The sequence below is a fragment of the Heptranchias perlo genome, chromosome 1 (assembly GCF_035084215.1).
Source record: "Heptranchias perlo isolate sHepPer1 chromosome 1, sHepPer1.hap1, whole genome shotgun sequence".
NCBI classification, from domain to species: Eukaryota; Metazoa; Chordata; class Chondrichthyes; order Hexanchiformes; family Hexanchidae; genus Heptranchias; species Heptranchias perlo.
The window spans coordinates 28686228-28706667 of record NC_090325.1 but is presented as its reverse complement, the minus strand read 5'-3'; the positions used below and the strand labels follow the sequence as shown (position 1 = coordinate 28706667).

At 42.6% G+C, this 20440-nt stretch overlaps 1 protein-coding gene across 2 annotated transcripts in view; it reads left to right on the top strand.

Moving 5' to 3' along the window:
• si:dkey-21a6.5 (signal peptide, CUB and EGF-like domain-containing protein 2) overlaps positions 1 to 17688 on the top strand; it is a 47835-nt gene extending 30147 nt beyond the window's left edge. The window contains exons 5-9 of one of the 2 annotated variants that reach the window (XM_067982903.1): positions 1626 to 1686; positions 2888 to 2976; positions 5563 to 5675; positions 6954 to 7110; positions 15417 to 17688. In XM_067982903.1, the coding sequence (XP_067839004.1) occupies positions 1626 to 1686; positions 2888 to 2976; positions 5563 to 5675; positions 6954 to 7110; positions 15417 to 15583 (587 nt within the window). In that variant the 3' untranslated portion in view covers positions 15584 to 17688. The remainder of the gene's footprint in view (positions 1 to 1625; positions 1687 to 2887; positions 2977 to 5562; positions 5676 to 6953; positions 7111 to 15416) is intronic. The other variant, XM_067982910.1, reaches the window with a different exon arrangement.
• Positions 17689 to 20440: the final 2752 nt, after the last annotated feature.

The window sequence follows — 20440 nt, the reverse complement described above, 5'->3', positions numbered from 1 at the left end:
GGGGTGGGGAGGGTTGGCAATGCAGTAATATTGTTGTGTCTTTTGTTCTTTACTTCCCCTCTCTCCACTTACAGCCCATGTAAAGTAAATGGAACAAAAGTGAGTTTGAACCCAACTTCAGTTGACCTGTACTGCAATGTGAAGTTTTAAACTAGAACTTTATGTTCACTCCTCTTCCAAGTGGGCATCTTATTCAAGCTAAAAGGGAGCAGAGATTGTATCAGTATAGCTCCTCCTGCTTATATTGTGCTTTGTACTGCCTGATTGTGAAACAGCTCTGATTTAAGAAATCAGGAACCCAACTCCTTTACCCAAGTACTTGTTCTTTCTCTTAGATCAAATTCCAAATAGATTCTCTCAATCTCATTGGGTTAAAAGATTATTTTATACTTTGAGCCTTTGTTGTTGCGTGGTCGTTATTTGTAGACTGCTACTCAGATGAACATCCGCAGTGAAATCATCCATTCAGCATGTTTGGTGTAGATGTGGAATTGGACCTTCCATAAATTCATAGAATCATGGAGCGCAGAAGCAGGCCATTCGGTCCATCATGTCTATACTGGCTTTGTAAGTGCTATCCAATTAGTCCCACACCCCTGCTCTTGCCTATGGCCCTGAAAATTTCTCCTTTTCAAGTATATATTCAATTCCCTTTTGAAAGCTACTATTGAATCTGTTTCCACCACCCTTCCAGGCAGTGCATTCCAGATCATGACAATTCTGTGTGTATAAAAAATATTCTCCTCATTACCCCCTTGGATTTTTTGCCAATTATCTTAAATCTGTGTCCTCTGGTTATTGACCCTCCTGCCAGTGGAAATAGTTACTCCCTATCTACTCTATCAAAACCCCATATAATTTGGAACATCAATATTAAATCTCTCCTTAACTTTCTTTGCTCTAAGGAGAACAATCCCAACTTCTCTAATCTTCCCATATAACTGACGTCCTGCATCCCTGGTACCATTCTAGTAAATCTCCTCTGCACCCTTTCCAGGGCCTTGATATCCTTCCTAAAGTTTGGTGCCCAGAATTGGACACAATACTCTAGCTGAGGCCTAACTAGTGATTTATAAAGATTTGCCATCACTTGCTTGCTCTTGTACTCTATACCTCAATGATCCTGTATGCTTTTTAAACAACCTTATCAACTTGTCCGGCCACCTTCAAAGATTTGTGTACGTGAACCCCCAGGTCTCCCTGTTCCTGAACCTCTTTTTAAAAATTATGCCATTTAGTTTATATTGCCTCTCCTCATTTTTCCTTCCAAAATGCATCACTTCACACTTTATGCATTAAATTTCATCTGCCATATGTCTGCCCATTTCACCAGTCTGTGTCTGTCCTCCTGAAGTCTGCTAATATCCTCTGTTAAACAGTTCTTCATGATTCCATTAAATTGATGAACTGGATAAGGGAATTCTGAGGAGCCATTCACTTTAAAATAAAAGGCAAATTCTCACTGGACTTGGGTGTTGTTCAGCCTAGTGTCATCCCTGGATTACTTGGACTTAATTCTTCTTTGTTGATGTAGATCTAGTTTGAATATACTTGGGTGAAAGCCAGTTTGTTCTTAAGCTGTTCAGTTGGAAGCAATAGGCACTAAAATTCCTCCTTCTTTCCAGGTTATTTTTCTGAGAAGAATGCTGCTCTCTGTGAGTCCTGCTCACAAGGATTATTTTGCAAGTGAGTATTGACAGTGTGCACATCTGTACAACCACATCAGCAAAGAGCCATTAAAGTACTTGTTTCTTGGATTCCTGGTGTGCGCTGAGTCAGCTGATCTCGGCTCGGTTGGCAGTTAAGGGAGCTATACAATACTAAATGTCCTTTCACATCATATCTTTGTAGCATTCAGCTTGAACCTTTATTGAGGTTCATATAAAACCGGGTCAGAGAAGGTCCACTGAAGCAATGGCAGTATCTTTTTTTAGGTAACAGCCCTGATGGAAATTGCTGTGTTTTTATATTTTTTTATTAATCAAAGGGCTGAGTAAACTTGAACAGATCGGAATTAAACTGAACTTTGGAGCGGCAAAAAGGGGTAAGCAGATTGTGGAAAGAGCAGTTCAGCCCTTGTGCACATTTTGCTCCATTACTAAAACCACTTTCTTCCAACTCTGCCCTTATCTCTCCTTCTCTGCCTTCAAATCCCAAGTCTGTTGCCTTGAGGCTCACCCTCTGTAATGCCCTGCTAGGTGGCATCCCTACCTCAGTCCTCCAACATCCAAAGTGCTACAGCCTGTGATCTCCCCACCCTGACAAAGTGCCACACTCCCATTGCTCCATCGTCTCCCAGCTCTACTGGTTCTATGTGCCCCAGAGAGTTGACTTCAAAAATTCTCATCCTCACTTTCAGATCTCTCCATGGCCCCACTCCATCCTACCTTCATCCTTTCCAGCCTTGTATCCCTGCATCCACCCTGCACTCCTCTAAAATCAGCTCCTTCTTGGCCTTCCCTCCACCATTGGTTCAGCCACTATGTTCCAGCCCTCCTTTTGACTTCCCCTTCTGCCTTGCTTTTTACTTCTCCATCAAAAATCTCCTCAAAACCCTTGTTTTTTGATCATGCCATAGGCTTACCCATTCTAACCATCTCCCTTTTTTTCTTCCCCTTTCTTTTTCCCTCTTTTTATTGCTACCCCTTGTGTCAACTCTTTTGTCTTCTCTGTGAAGCCATCTGGGACATCATCCACACATGAGGAATGCTATAGAAATGCAAGTTGATGCACACCAGGATAGCCCAGAAATTCCACCCTTGTCACTAAAGTGGGCTGTGTTGTCTGTCAAATGTACCTTCCATCATTTAACTCTTTTTGTCTTTTTACTGATTGATGCCTATTTTCAGGTTAATATGTTTGTGTAAAACATTTTGTTGCTTTTCAGCACAACTAACTGTACTGAGTGTACGGTGTGCCCCGGTGGGGAGGAATCTCTGTCTACAGCAGCAACAGAATGCACACTGTGTCATCCAGGTACTGTCTATACTGTTGGGGGCTGTGTATAGTAATCGAGGATCCTCCATTGTGGGGGGAGGGGATTCAATATTTGGGGGGTGGCAAAGAACAAAAAAACCCCAGATGACTGCACAAAATACCATAGAAAGGAACAAAATAGATTTCCTGAAATTTTGAGCTATCGCTTTAGAATTAAATGCTGCAGTTTTTACGAAGGTGGGAAATGTCTCTTTTGTTACCAACTTCTAGTCCTAAATTTTGGTCTAATTTCATTTTTTTGTTTAATTTCTTCTGAGAATGTGGGTGACCCTGCCAAGGCTGTATTTTTTGCCCATCCTTAGTTGCCCTGAGAAGCTGGTGCTGAGCCTTTTACTTAAACTATTGCAATCCTTATGGTACTTAAATCTGGGTTGTGAACATATACAACTGCTTTCTGTTCTTCCCCCATCCCTCCACAAAAAGAAATTACCACAACGCTCCAAACAATGCAATTCAGTAGCAGTTGCTCCATTGAGAGCAGTTGAATTTAAATACAGGATTTTCAAATAAAACAGTTGGACTATAACCTGGTGTTGTAAGATTCCTTGAATTTAAATACAATCACTAGTGGGGTGTGAGAGAAAAGAATCTCTGCCTTAAGAGTCCAGCATGTCGTCTAAAGCTAAACATTATTTCTGTTAAGCAGACTTGTTATTCTAATTGTATCTATTGAAGCAGCTGATTCAATTGGTCCACGTGGTTCTCTGATACCGCAACAAGTGCCCATTCCTTACGTGACTGTTGATGGGATTTGTGACTATAACTAATCAGAGCTGAACGTAATCCTGCTTTAGGGGGAGGTCACTGAAGCAGGAAGTGACCTCCATTTATTTTATTTTTCTTTTTTCTCCTCCCCTTCCTAGCTTGGAAGCATAGTTGTGGTGCCATTTTATTTTTTCCTACTACCCCCTAACCCTCACCCTCTCTGGCTCCACTGCTATTCTGGCTGGGATCAGATAACTCTGCACAGACCAGGAATCAGAACCAATGATCGCTCCGAACCAGGAAAATTTCATCAACCTTACTTCCAATTTCCACCCTTCCCTCACCTTCTCTATCTCCATTTCTGGGGCTAGGCTGTCAATCAATATCTATTATAAACCCACCGACTCCCACAGCTGCCTTGATTACACTTCCTCCCACCCCGCTTCCTGTAAGGACTCTATTCCCTTCTCACAGTTTCTTTGTCTCTGTTGCATCTGTTCTGACGATGCCACCTTCCACACCAGTGCTTCCGATATGTCTTCCTTTTTCCTCAGTCGAGGATTCCCCTCCATTGTAGTTGACAGGGCCCTTGACCGTGTCCATTCTATTTCCCGCACTCCTGCCCTCACCCCTTCCCCTCCCTCCCAGAACCATGATAGGATCCCTTTTTGTCCTCACCTTCCACCCCACCAGCCTCCACATTCAACGCATCATCCTCTGCCATTTCCGCCACCTCCAGCATGATTCCAACACCAAACACATCTTACCGTCCCCTTCCCTCCCAGCAATCCAAAGGGACAGCTCCCTTCACGACATCCTGGTCCACTCTTCCATCACCCTCAACACCCGCTCTCCTCCCCATGGCACCTTCCCATGTGAGCGCAGGAAATCTAACTCCTGCCTTTCCACCTCCTCCCTTCCCACCGTCCAGGGCCCCAAACACTCCTTCCAGGTGAAACAGCGGTTTACTTGTACATCTTTCAATTTAGTATACTGTATCCGCTGCTCACAATGCGGTTTCCTCTACATTGGAGAGACCAAACGCAGATTGGATGATCACTTTGCTGAACACCCTGCTCAGTCCGCAAGCGTGACCCTGACTTGCCGGTCACTTGCCATTTTAATTCCCCGTCCCACTCTGACCCCTCTGTCTTTGGCCTCTTACACTGTTCCAGTGAAGCTCAATGGAAGCTCGAGGAACAGCACCTTATCTTTCGATTGGGCACTTTACAACCTTCCAGACTCAACACTGATTTCAGACCATAACCACTGCTCCTATTTTTAAAATTAATTAATTAATTTATTTTTGTTGGACAGCAGCTGCTGTTAATGGTTCTGCTGTTGCCATTTACAGCTCCTCTAGACTGATCTTTTGTTTCTTTAACTTGTCCCATTTCCACCCTCCTTGCCGTGCACCATCATCCCTTTTGTCATTTGATCACTTGTGCTCTCTACCCTATTACAGACCTTCCCTTTTGTTCTTTCCTTCCCCCTTTTCCCCCCCCCCCCCTTTCCCCCCCCCCTTTCCCTGACCCTGTACTTGCTTAAAAACTTTAACTCTTTTAACATCTACCCGTTCTGACGAAAGGTCTTCAACCTGAAATGTTAACTCTGTTTCTTTCTCAACAGATGCTGCCTCGCTTGCTGAGCTTTTCCAGCATTTTCTGTTTTTATTAGTGATCGTGCTGGTCAGTGTAGTTCTGCACCACGCCATGTGATGCATTTATCCATTGAACAGTGGGGATCTCCAGCAAGCAGGCAGGCTTATGTAGGAACGTGAAATGTTAATGGCATGTGGGAGCAATGGACAAGTCCCAGTCAGATGTTTGCCTGCAAATTACCAGTTTCTTTATTTTGCAGGAATGTACAAGCAACCAAAGGGGCTGCTCTGTAGAATGTGCAAAAGTGGATATTACCAGATATTGGAGGGACAGGAGAGCTGTGATCTGTGTCCTGAACAGCATTATTGCCCTGTGAGTAGTGTTGTTGCTTGAAAGGAGTATTCAGACACTATCCCGATTGGGAGCTGTGTGTGTGTGAGAGCGAGAGAGACTTTTGTTAGACCACTATAAGGAAAATTGCCCCCAAAAAATTAATTTTCAAAAATTGCACAAAATCCTTTTCAGCGCTGTGGATCGTGAGCTGTGAGTGTCTATCATGATGTATACCCACTGTTGATGGAGGAGTGGAAACTGCCTCACAAAATCTCAGGATCTACTAATAAATAATATCTGATACTTTAGAAAGATCAAGGCTGGGGTGTCCTCTTCTAGGTTTTAGTAATAGTTACATGTTGCTTGAGTTTTGCTTTTGTGCTTCATAAGTGTCCTTCTCAGCAATCAGTTCATAAACATGGTGGTTCCTGGGTGACTTGCCAGAGTCCCACTCAAGTGCGGCTGTAGGGAGTGAACAGGAGCAACAATTGCAATATAATTTGGTAGAGCTTTTTAAAAACTGGTGACGAAGCTTAAAAGCATTGTTAGTATTTAAATGAATGACTATTTTAAAGGACACAGTCTTCATAGATAATCTAATAAATGGAAATACACAGCAGGTCCCTCAGCATTTGTGAACGGTGTCAGGCTAATGTTTGGATAAAGAATCTTTCAAGATTTGAAGGATGTCAAGACCTTGGAGAGGGAGCAGAAGAAATTTACTAGAATGGTACCAGGGATGAGGCACTTCAGTTATGTGGAAGCTGGAGTTGTTCTCAAAACAGAGAAAGTTAAGAGGAGATTTGATAGAAGTGTTTAAAATCACGAATGTTGTTAGAGTAAATAAGGAGAATCTGTTTCTAATGGCAGAAGGGTCGGTAACCAGAGGACAAAAGAGCCAGAGACAACATGAGGAAACATTTTTTTACGCAGTGAGCTGTAATGATCTGGAATGTGTTGCCTGAAAGGGTGGTGGAAGCAGATTCAATAGTAACTTTCAAAAGAGAATTGGATAAATACTTGAAGGGGAAAATTTTTTTACAGGGCTATGGGGAAAGAGCAGGAGAATGGGACTAATTAGATAGCTCTTTCAAAGAGCTGGCACAGGCAGGATGGGCCAAATGGCTTCCTCCTGTGCTGTACCTACTACGATACTATAATTTGCAGTGTTTATTTTTTCTTTCATTTTCAATATCAAGTGTTTATAACTATATATTTGTGATCTGAATCTTTGGTGCCTGGTGGTTGAAGTTTAACCCAATCTGAAATAAAGTCCATAAGCATGAAGCACAAACCACCCAACTTCTGTTTTCCCAGAGTCCAGACATAGCTCCGGTCCCGTGTCCAGATGATGCATTTTGTCCAGCTGGAAGTACCGCGCCTCAGTACTGCATGGAAACGTTCTTCCACAAATCGGGGGATCAGTGTGTGCTCACCCCACTGACCATATTCCTGCTTGTGGTCACCTCACTCAGTGAGTAGACAGCACGTGTTTCTTCTCCTTTTGAGAGTGCGATCGTAAGAGTGGAGTTTCAGGTGCAGCAATTTATTGCAATAAGAAACAGGAAGAGCAAATAATGTCCAGCTCCAACTGCTCTCTATCTCAAAAGATGGTGCCCCATAGTCTGTCCTTGAAACAGTTGAAGGGAAAATCTTCCTCTACTCATTGCACATCACTGGCATTTTAAATATGACCATCCATTGTACCTAGAGAGTAATGGGAATGAAGTCTGATCCTGTCACTTGACCCCAAATAAGATCATTTTGGTGTGGGGGGGGGGGGGGATGTCCTATTTTTTAAACAATTATAATTTGATGACTGGAGAGCTGGATTGGATGTTTGAGTAGAAATCTCTTTTTTAAAAAAAATACTGCCATTTGGGTAACCCTCTACAACTCAAGAGAGCAGAGTCCATGTGGAGCTCCATGGGAGCTATGAATTCTCCCAAAGCGAACCAAAGCTGTGTAGGATGGTCCTCTTTAACTTGATGTGGAGATGCCGGTGATGGACTGGGGTTGACAATTGTAAACAATTTGACAACACCAAGTTATAGTCCAACAAATTTATTTTAAATTCCACAAGCTTTCGGAGGCTTCCTCCTTTGTCAGGTGAACGGTGTGGAAAAACGTTCACCTGACGAAGGAGGAAGCCTCCGAAAGCTTGTGGAATTTAAAATAAATTTGTTGGACTATAACTTGGTGTTGTCAAATTGTTTACAACTCTTTAACTTGGCCAGTTTTGCACTCAGTGGTGCTGAGTAATATGTGGATGAAAATATCTATAGACTGGGATTCAATGTTTTTACCTGGGTTAAACAAATAGCATGTCTTTGACCTATGTTTTTGCTCCAGGATTATTAATTTAAAAGAGCACCAGGTTTGCCCAGCTGCCCTCCTCCCTTTTTGTTTTTGGGATATGGGTGACACTGACTAGGCTGCATTTATTGCCCATCCCAAGGGTGGTAGGCCTTCTCCATGAACTGCTGCATTTCCATTTTTCCTAACAACAGTATCTTAAGTGGAACCTTATCGAATACCTTCTGGAAGTCCATATAAATAATATCTATTATCTACTCCCTTATCTACCACGTTAGTGATCGCCTCAAAAAATTCAACTAGGTTTGTTAGACATGACTTACCCTTTACAAATCCATGCTGGCTCTCTCTGATCAGTTCAGATTTGCCCAAGTGCTCAGTCACTTTGTCCCTAATAACATCTTCTAGTAACTTCCCCACAACAGACGTTGGACTAATAGGTCTATAATTCTGTTGGTAACTTAGCTTGGGGCAGGGGGAGGCAGTGCTTTAATACAGGCTTAACTACACAATTTAGTTTGGCAGAGGTGGTCAGTGTTTCTAATTCATTTGCGGTCCATGGGCTTCACAGCATGTGACTTAGTGAACTATTGTGACAAAGTTTAGGTTATCCGGTTCAAGCTTAATGTGGTTGAGCTGGATGATGAAGTGTTGACTTGGCTGATGACTGGGACAGTGTCTAACTTCAGCTCAGCACTCCCGTTCTCTGGTTGGGACAGTTATATAGGAAGCTTCAGGTACGATCCCGTAAGATGATAACCACATCTGACCAACGTAAGAATAGGAGTAGGTCATTCAGTCCCTATAGAATTGTAGAAAGGTACAGCACGGAAGGAGGCCATTCAGCCCATTGAGTCCGCGCCAACTCTATGCAAGAGTAATCCAGCTGGTCCCACTCCCCTGCCCTATCTCCCGCCTCTAGCCTATCTGCCATTCAATTAGATCATGGCTGATCTGTACATCAACTCCATTTACCCGACTTTGATCCATATACCTTGATACCCTTACTTAATAAAAAATCTATTGATCTCAGTTTTGAAAATTTCAATTGACACAACATCCACAGCCTTTTGGTGGGAGGGAGTTCCAGATTTCCATAGAATCTCACAGTACAGAAGGAGGCCATTTGGAGAACTATCCAATTAGTCCCACTCACTTGATCTTTCCACATAGCCCTGCAATTTTTTCCTTTTCATGTATTTATCCAATTCCCTTTTGAAAGTTACTATTGAATCTGCTTCCAACACCCTTTCAGGCATTGCATTCCAGATCATAACCACTTGCTGCGTAAAACAATTTCTCCTCATTTGACCTTTGGCTCTTGTGCCAAGAATCTTAAATCCATGTCCTCTGGTTATTGACCCTCCTGCCAGTGGAAACAGTTTCTCCCTATCTACTCTATCAAAACCTTCATACTTCTGAACACTTCCGTTAAATCTCCCCTTAACCTTCTCTGCTCTAAGGAGAACAATCCCAGTTTCTTTAGTCTCTCCAAATAACTGAAGTCCCTAATTCCTGATACCCTTCTAGTAAATCTCCTCTACATCCTTTCCAAGGCCTTCACATCCTTCCTATAGCTCAGAATTGGACACATACTCCAGCTGAGGTCTAACCACTTTCCACTTCCCTTTGTGTGGAAAAAGTGCTTCCTGATTTCACTCCTAAACGGTCTAGCTCTAATTTTAAGACTATGTCTCCTTGTTCTGGATTCCTCTACCAGGTATCTACTGTTTTATCATTTTAGAGGCCTCAATTAGATCACCCCTCAAACGTCTAAAGTCAAGGGTATACAAGCCAAGTTTATGCAACCTGACCCGGTCCGGATGGGATGCATCCTAGGTTGCTGAGGCAAGTAAGGGTGGAAATTGCAGAGGTGCTGGTCATAATCTTCCTACCCTGCTTAGAAATGGGGGGTGGTGCCAGAGGTCTGGAGAATTGCAAATGTTACATCCTTGTTCAAAAAAGGGTGTAAGGATAAACCCGGCAGCTATAGGCCAGTCAGTTTAACCTCTGTGGTGGGGAAGCTTTTAGAAATGATAATCCGAGACAAAATTAATAGTCACTTGGACAAGTATGGATTAATAAAGGAAAGCCAGCACGCATTTGTTAAAGGCAAATCGTGCTTAACTAACTTGATTGAGTTTTTTAATGAGGTAACAGAGAGAGTTGATGAGGGCAATGAAGTTGGACTTCTAAAAGGCATTTGATAAAATGCCACATAATCGGCTTGTCAGCAAAACTGAAGCCCATGGAATAAAAGGGGCAGTGGCAGCATGCATACAAAATATTGGTTAAGTGACAGGAAACAGAGAGTAATGGTGAACGGTTGTTTTTCGGACTGGAGGAAGGTATACAGTGATGTTCCTCGGGTTGGTACTAGGACCACTGCTTCACTTGAGTGTACAGGGCACAATTTCAAAATTTGCAGATGAAACAAAACTTGGAAGTGTAGTAAACAGTGAGGAGAATAGTAACAGACTTCAAGAGGACATGGACAGGCTGGTGGAATGGGTGGACACATGGTAGGTGAAATTTAATGCAGAGAAGTACAAAGTGATACATTTTGGCAGGAAGAATGAGGAGAATCGATATAAACTAAATGGTACAATTCTAAAGGGGGTGCAAGAACAGCAAGACCTGGGGTATATGCACAAATCTTTGAAGGTGGCAGGACAGGTTGAGAATGAGGTTAAAAAAGCATACGGGGTCCTAGGCTTTATAAATAGAGGCACAGTACAAAAGCAAGGAAGTTATGGTTGAAACTTTAAAACACTGGTTTGGCCACAACTGGATTATCGTGTCCAATTCTGGGCACCACACTTCAGGAAGGATGTGAAGGCTGTAGAGAGGGTCCAGAAAAGATTTACTAGAATGGTTTCAGGGATGAGGGATTTCAGTTACATGGATAAATTGGAGAAGCTGGTGTTCTCCTTTAGAGCAGAGAAGCTTAAGAGGAAATTTGATAGAAGTGTCCAAAATCATGAAGGATTTAGATAAAGTAAATAAAGAGAAACTGTTCCCATTGGTGGAAGGGTCAAGAACCAGAGATCACAGATTTAAGATGATTGGCAAAAGAACCAATGGCAACATGAGGAAACACTTTTGTATGCAGCGAGTAGTTATGATCTGGAACACGCTGCCTGAAAGGGTGGTGGGAGCAAATTCAATCGTGGCTTTCAAAAAGGAATAGGATAAATACTTGAAGGGGAAAAAAATTTGCAGGGCTATGGGAAAAGAGTGGGGGAATGGGACTAACTGGATTGTACTTACAAAGAGCTGGCACGGGCTCGATGGAATAAATAGCCTCCTTCTGCTGTAACCATTCTATGATTCTATGAATAATCGTGGGGGACTTTAATCATCTTATAGAGTGGGCCAACCAAAAGTAGTTTGGATGAGTTCATGGAATGCATTCGAGTCAGGTTTCTAGAACAATGTCAAGGAACCAACTAAGGAACAAGCTATTTTAGATCCAGTACTGTGTAATGAGACAGGGTTAATTAGTAATCTTGCAGTTAAGGATCCTCTGGGGCAGAATGATCATGATATGATAGAATTTCATATTGAGTTTGAGAGTGATGTAGTTAAGTCCAAAATTAGGGTCTTAAATTTAAACAAAGCCAATTATGAAGGTATAAGGAGCGAGTTGGCTAAGATAGATTGGGAAATTAGATTTAAAAATATGTTGGTAGATAAGCAATGCCAAACATTTAAAGAAATAATTCATAATTCTCCATGAATATACATTCCCTTGAGGAATAAAAACTCCATGGAAAAAATAATCTAACTGTGGCTAACTAGAGAAGTTAAGGATAGTATTAGATTAAAAGAGGCTTATAATGTTGCCAAAAAGACTAGTAAGCCTAAGGATTGAGAGGGTTTTGGAAATCAGCAAAGGTTGACCAAGAAATTGATAGAGGGAGAAAATTGAGTGAGAGTAAACTAGCAAGAAATATAAAAACAGATTTAAGAGCTTTTACAAGTATGTAAAAAAAACAAGAGATTAGCAAAAGTAAATGTGGGTCCTTTAGAGGCAGAGACAGGAGAAATTATAATGGGGAATAAGGAAATGGCAGAGACGTTAAACAAAATTTTGTATCTGTCTTCACAGTAGAAGACACAAAAAACATATCGGAAATAGTGGGGAACCAAGGGCCTAATGAGAGTGAGGAACTTTAAAGCAATTAATATCAGTAGAGAATAAGTGCTGGAGAAATTAATGGGACTAAAAGCCGACAAATCCCCGGACCTGATGCCTACATCCTAGGGTTTTAAAAGAGGTGACTGCAGAGATAGTGGATGCATTGGTTCTGATCTTCCAGAATTCCTTAGATTCTAGAACGGTCCCCGTGGATTGGAAGGTAGCAAACGTAACCCCGCTATTCAAGAAAGGAGGGAGAGAGAAAACGGGGAACTATATGCTAGTAGTAGGGAAAATGCTAGAATCTATTATTAAGGATGTAGTAACAGGGCATTTAGAAAATCATAATATGATTAGGCAGAGTTAACACTGTTATGAAAGGGAAATTGTGCTTGAAAAATCTTTGTTTTTTGAGGGTGTAACCAACAAGATAGATAAGGGGGAACCAGTGGATGTAGTATATATCCAGAACTAGCTGCACCTCTAGCCAAGCTGTTCCAGTACAGCTACAACACTGGCATCCACCCGACAATGTGGAAAATTGCCCAGGTATGTCCTGTCCACAAAAAGCAGGACAAATCCAATCCGGCCAATTACCGCCCCATCAGTCTACTCTCAATCATCAGCAAAGTGATGGAAGGTGTCGTCGACAGTGCTATCAAGCGGCACTTACTCCCCAATAACCTGCTCAGCGATGCTCAGTTTGGGTTCCGCCAGGACCACTCGGCTCCAGACCTCATTACAGCCTTGGTCCAAACATGGACAAAAGAGCTGAATTCCAGAGGTGAGGTGAGAGTGACTGCCCTTGACATCAAGGCAGCATTTGACCGAGTGTGGCACCAAGGAGCCCTAGTAAAATTGAAGTCAATGGGAATCAGGGGGAAAACTCTCCAGTGGCTGGAGTCATACCTAGCACAAAGGAAGATGGTAGTGGTTGTTGGAGGCCAAGCATCTCAGCCCCAGGGCATTGCTGCAGGAGTTCCTCAGGGCAGTGTCCTAGGCCCAACCATCTTCAGCTGCTTCATCAATGACCTTCCTTCCATCACAAGGTCAGAAATGAGGATGTTCGCTGATGACTGCACAGTGTTCAGTTCCATTCACAACCCCTCAGATAATGAAGCAGTCCGAGCCAGCATGCAGCAAGACCTGGACAACATCCAGGCTTGGGCTGATAAGTGGCAAGTAACATTCGCGCCAGATAAGTGCCAGGCAATGACCATCTCCAACAAGAGAGAGTCTAACCACCTCCCCTTGACATTCAACGGCATTACCATCGCCGAATCACCCACCATCAACATCCTGGGGGTCACCATTGACCAGAAACTTAACTGGACCAGCCATATAAATACTGTGGCTACGAGAGCAGGTCAGAGGCTGGGTATTCTGCGGCGAGTGACTCACCTCCTGACTCCCCAAAGCCTTTCCACCATCTACAAGGCACAAGTCAGGAGTGTGATGGAATACTCTCCACTTGCATGGATGAGTGCAGCTCCAACAACACTCTAGAAGCTCGACACCATCCAAGATAAAGCAGCCCGCTTGATTGGCACCCCATCCACCACCCTAAACATTCACTCCCTTCACCACCGGCGCACTGTGGCTGCAGTGTGCACCATCCACAGGATGCACTGCAGCAACTCGCCAAGGCTTCTTCGACAGCACCTCCCAAACCCGCGACCTCTACCACCTAGAAGGACAAGGGCAGCAGGCGCATGGGAACAACACCACCTGCACATTCCCCTCCAAGTCACACACCATCCCGACTTGGAAATATATCGCCGTTCCTTCATTGTCGCTGGGTCAAAATCCTGGAACTCCCTTCCTAACAGCACTGTGGGAGAACTGTCACCACACAGACTGCAGCGGTTCAAGAAGGCGGCTCACCACCACCTTCTCAAGGGCAATTAGGGATGGGCAATAAATGCCGGCCTTGCCAGCGACGCCCACATCCCGTGAACGAATAAAAAAAAAATATGGATTTTCAAAAGGCATTCGATAAGGTGCCACACGAGGTTGTTACACAAGATTAGGAATCATGGGGTTGGGAGTAATAGATTAGCTTGGATTGAGGATTGGTTAACGGACAGAAAACAGAGTAGGAATAAACTGGTCATTTTCAGGTTGGCAAGTTGTAACTAATGGGGTGCTGCAAGGATCAGTGCTTGAGCCTCAGCTGTCTACAATCTATATTAATAACTTAGATGAGAGGACTGATTGTAATATGTACAAGTTTGCTGATGATACAAAGCTAGGTGGGAAAGTAAGCTGTGAGGAGGATGCAAAGAGGCTGCAAAGGGATATTGACAAGTTAAGTGAGTGGGCGAGAAGGTGGCAGATGGAGTATAATGTGGGAAAATGTGAAATTATCCACTTTGGTAGGAAGAATAGAAAAGCAGAATACTTTTTAAAAAGTGAGAGACTAAGAAAGGTTGGCAGTCAGAGGGATTTGGGTGTCCTTGTACATGAATCACAAAGTTTAACATGCAGATACAGCAAGAAATTAGGAAGGCAAATGAGATGTCAGCCTTTATTGTAAGGGGGTTGGAGTATAAGAGTAAGGCGGTCTTGCTGCAATTGTATAGGGCTCTGGTGAGACCATACCTGGAGTACTGTGTACAGTTTTGGTCTCCTTACAAACGGAAGGATAAACTTGCTTTAGAAGCAGTGCAATGAAGGTTCACTAGAATTGATTCCTGGGATGAGAGGGTTGTCCAATGAGGAGAGATTGAGTAGAATGGGCCTATACTCTCTTTAGTTTAGAAGAATGAGAGGTGATCTCGTTGAAACGTATAAAATTCTAAGAGGACTTGATAGGCTAATTGCTGAGAGGCTGTTTCCCCTGACTGCAGAGTCTAGAACTAGGGGGCATAGTTTTAGGATAAGGGGTACATTTAGGACTGAGATGAGGGTTGTGAATCTTTGGAATTCTCTACCTCAGGGCTGTGGATGCTGAGTTGCTGAGTATATTTGGACACTAAGGGAATCAAGGGATGTGGGGATAGGGCAGGAAAGTGGAGTTGAGGTAGAAGATCAGCCATGATCTTATTGAATGGTGGAGCAGGCTTGAGGGGCCATATGGCCTGCTCCTATTTCTTATGTTCTTATATTGTATTCTACAATAGTTAAAAGAAGCAAATAAGTTAACTGGTGTTGAGTGACAAGCAAAAATTTTCATAACTTTCCAGCATTTTTTTTTATATATAAATATATTTATATATAAAATAAATTACAAAAAGGACCAGGTGGAACAGTTGTGCTCTTGTCTATTACCAGCTGTGCTCTCTTACATTTCCATCTCTGATCAATTTCATGTTCTTTTTCAGTTATTTTGCTGATAATCGCTGTATTAATTGTACGCCGGAAAAAGGAAGTCAGACCAATGGATCCAGTGCGATCCCCGTTACTGAGCAAAGAGCCACCCCTTGGCCAAGAGCCTCAGCTGTCTTATGGAATCTCCTGGGACAGAGAACCAGTGTATGCAGGATGGTAACCTTGGCTCCATAATTCCTTTCGGCACCGGGGATTCAGGGATTAGCTCACGACTGGTACACGAGGCACAATTTATTAAAAAAAATAGAAATGATGCTCATCCAAACGTGCCCCTGTAACTTTTGACTTGGAGTCAGAGTCTTGTGAAACCACGTTCTCCTCTGATCCATTGCAAGTCTTCAATGCATTATAGATCACAAGCAACTTTTTATATGGTGTCTTTTGTTGCCCATTGTCATCTGCCTTGTTTCCTCCAGAAGAGAGGGATAATTACGGCATTTGTCTGTCATGGTCTAGATTGTTCACTGGTGATGAGGCACTGTCAATGTGATCAGCCAGATAGTCTGTTTTCTTGCATCCTTCTCTTTGTGACAATGCCATCTAGAGGACTAGATGAAACATGGTGGTATTCCATGGAGTTGATCAAGGAAATGAGCAGCTGTTACCAGTTGCCCTGAAAATAGAATTTTTGGTTGGAAGTTGACAGCTTATCCCTTGCACCACCAGACTGCCTCATAAAGTCATCTAGTCACCTTTTTATCTGCTGAAGAAATTGCACCCAAAACTGTACAAAATTCACTCATTTATGAGACACAAAGATCAAGGTGGACAGTGTTAACGATTGTATTTTGCACTAATCTTTTATGTTTACAGAAAAGCATTGTCTTTTTTGGAAATAGAATTTTTCTGTTTGAGCAGAAACAATTTACTTACAAACTATGCATCTTAACTGCATTTTTCCAAGCAGGGCCTGTTGAAAGGTACTTTGATTTATTTTGGGTGGTGGGATGGGGAACTGCTTATTTAACTTTCAGTTTGGCACAGTGCATCATGGCAGTTCTTCCAGGACAGTAACTGAATGAAGTATAGAATCTTGCTCCCATGTTACCATAGGGCCTTGGAACAAAGTGGAAGTGTGGAATATCGCAGTAGATTGTCCAAACTATAATTCTTTTTCCTTGTAAACTGGATTTTAAATTTGTTCTTGTGAACCCTTTTTATAAAGTTGTTTGTTTAAATGTAAACTATTTTGTACCAAGACGGTGGCTGATGTATATGAAAAGGAGGTATTGTAAATTAATGTAATAGCCTGTATAGATGAGTGGAAAAGGCATTCTCTTTCTTGCCCCATGTCTGTTTCCCTTCTGAAAGTTAGTTGAGGTTTCTAAAATGTGAACATGCTTAGTCAACAGCAAACATGCAGTTCTCTCTCCATTGTTGGCTGCAATAAGAAACGTGAAGTGCCCAGTTTGCCTTGTTCCAGCTTTAGTGGCTTCCCACTTACTTTGTGGGCTGTCAGCAGACTGACCAGGGCCTAATAGAAAATGGCACCAGGTAGAAATGTAAACTGGAGCGAGTTGGACAGTGCTGCTCTCAAAACATGAGGAGTTAGTTAAAGATAAACCCTCAGAATTGTGTATTTTTTAAATCTTAAATCAAAGCTGTATCCTATAGCAATTTAAAATTGAGTGGATTTCACTGGCTAAAATTAATTGAGCTCCACAATTTATTTTATATATTAAAAAAAAAGTATCTTCTCTTTCCCTCCCCCTCCCCCTCCCACATCAATCTCTTCAAATCTCACATGGTTAAACAATTTCTTCTTTTTTTTTTGTCTAAGTAAGTCACTGCACTCAAAAGTAATTCACTGAGATGTACTGTTGATCTGATGAGGCACTATATAAATATATATTGTAATATGGATCCATTCATTTTGGGAGGAGAGATGTAGCTTTGAGATTACTTAAACTAACCATGAGGGAACTGAAATCAGTACAATAGTAATAGCAGTAAAGGTGGTGTTTTTGGAAAGTTGCATCTTTAACTTAACTCTTGCACAGTCAAATCCTCAATACCTCCAGTGTCATCAGCGCTCAATGTTTAAACTTTTTTTTAATGAAGAGATTGAAATGGGGAAGTGATGGTTCTCTAACTCTGATTTTTAAACATGGTACAGACTCTGAAGCTGACTCTTTCCACCAAGATGTGCTTTGAATCCTGTGGTAAAGTACTTAATGTTTTGAACTGTAATGATTTTTTAAAAATTAAATGCCGTGTAAATAAAATGACAAAATTAAAAGGACCAGACTTATTTTTACAGAACAATTTGGAGATGTTTCTGTATATGGTTTGTGTGTGTGATGCAGTTTGAGAAGGAACAAGGCCCCCTCCGTTGCTATAGACACTTCATCTTCTGTAATTTCAATCCCCATCTTTACTCCCCTTGTCCCCTCTCCTGATTTCACTGCCCTCCTGTTCTCTCTAAATCTCTCTCCATATAAACTCTCTTCACCTATATTAACGGCCACTCCCTCAACCATACCATCTCACGTGGCCTCTCTACTCCCATGGTCTTTATCACAGATAAGGCCAACTTTGACCGCTTCCATGTATTGCATAACGTCCACATCCCCCCAACCCTCTTCCAATCCTACTTCCTTTTGCTCCCACCTCTGGGAAAAACACTCTTCCCCCAAGTCACTTAACAACTGCACTTTCAAACTATCTAACATTTGGCCCTCCAATTGCCACAATAGTTCGGCAGCCATTCATCTGCTCAACCGCTCCCTCATCTCCACCTTTGATGCCATTGTCTCCACCAAAATCTTTACTGTCTCCCATCCTAGTAATTCCACCTGGTATGGCCTCCCATTTTCGCTCCCTTAAGTACAATAGGCGCAGACTTTAGTGTGTTTGGCACACAACTAGTCTAGCTATTCATCGTGGACCACATTGAGTGCTATTGGGCCTCACCTCTCCTCTGTCAAAACTGCCCACTAGATCAGGATTATCCTGGACAGTAAAGATAACCCCGGTTTCTAGTCTCCACTGCAAATCATCTCCTTAAACCCCACTCCCCTGCTTCCTTCCACCCTCACCTCCAACAAGTAGTACAAAGAGCTCATGGATTTCTTCTGTCACTGAGGTTCAAACTAACTTCCTTGCTTTTGTACTCTCTCTAAGCCCCAGGATCCCGTATGCTTTTTTAACTGCTTTCTCAACCTCTCCTGCCACCTTCAAAGATTTGTGTACGTACACCCCTAGGTGTCTCTGTTCTTGCATCCCCTTTAGAATTGTACCATTTAGTTTATAATGCCTTTCCTTGTTTTTCCTGCCAAAATGTATAACTTTGCATTTCTCTGCATTAAATTTCTTCCAACAGCCTATCTATGTCCCTTGAAGTCTGTTACTATCCTCCGCACTGTTTACTACACTTCCAAGTTTGATGTCATCTACAAATTTTAAAATTGTGCCCTGTACACCCAAGTCCAAGTCATTAATATAGATTTTTTAAAAAGCAGTCGTCCTAGTACCGATCCCTGGGGAACACCACTGTATATCTTCCTCCAGTCTGAAAAACAACCGTTCACCATTACTCTCTCTTTCCTGTCACTTAGCCAATTTCGTATGCATGCTACCACAGCCCCTTCAATTTTGCTGACAAGCCTATTATGTGGCACTTCATCGAACACCTTTTGAAAGTTCATTTACACACCAACTGCATTGTTCTCATCAACCCTCTGTTACCTCATCAAAAAACTCAATCAAGTTAGTTAAACATGATTTGCCTTTAACAAATTAGTGCTGGCTTTTCTTTATTAATCCACACTCATCCAAGTGACACTTAATTTTGTCCCGGATTGCCATTTCTAAAAGCTTCCCCACCACTGAGGTTAAACTGACTGGCCTGTAGTTACCGGGTTTATCCTTGTACCCTTTTTTTGCACAAGGGTGTAACATTTGCAATTCTCCAGTCCTTTGGCACCACCACTGTATCTAAGGATGTTTGGAAGATTATGGCCAGCACCTCTGCAATTTCCACCCTTACTTCCCTCAGCAACCTAGGATGCATCCCACCTGGACCGGGTGACTTATCTACTTTAAGTACAGCCAGCCTTTCTAGTACTTCCTCTTAATCAATTTTTACCCCATCCACTTTCTCAACGACCTCCCCTTTTACTGTGACTTTGGTAGCATCTTCTTCCTTGGTAAAGACAGATGCAAAGTACTCATTTCGTACCTCAACCATGCCCTCTGCCTCCATGTGCAATCTCCTTTTTGGGCCCATATCAGCCCCACCCCTCCTTACTACCCATTTACTATTTATATGCCCATAGAAGACTTTTGGATTCCCTTTGTTAGCCACCAATCTATTCTCATACTCATATTTTCTTTGCTCCTCTTATTTTCTTTTTCACTTCTCTATACGTTCTATATTCAGCCTGTTTCTCACTTGTATTATGAACCTGACATCAAGAAACAGCTGAGTGCACTGGATACAACAAAGGCTATGGGCCCCGACAACATCCTGGCTCTAGTGCTGAAGACTTGTCCTCCAGAACTAGCCGCGCCTCTAGCCAAACTGTTCCAGCACAGCTACAACACTGGCATCTACCCGACAATGTGAAAAATTGCTCCGGTATGTCCTGGCCACAAAAAGCAGGATAAATCCAACCTGGCCAATTACCGCTCCATTAGTCTACTCTCAATCATCAGCAAAGTGATGGAAGATGTTGTCGACCGTGCTATCAAGCAGCACTTACCAATAACCTGCTCACCGATGCTTGGTTTGGGTTACGCCAAGACCACTCGGCTCCAGACCTCAAAAGAACTGAATTCCAGAGGTAAGGTGAAAGTGACTGCACTTGACAGCAAGGCAGCATTTGACCAAGTATGGCACCAAGGAGCCCTAGTAAAATTGTGGCTGAAGTCATACCTAGCACAAAGGAAGATGGTAGTGGTTGTTGGTGGCCAATCATCTCAGCCCCTGGACATTGCTGCAGGAGTTCCTCAGGGCAGTGTCCTAAGGCCCAACCATCTTCAGCTGCCTCATCAATGACCTTCCCTCCATCATAAG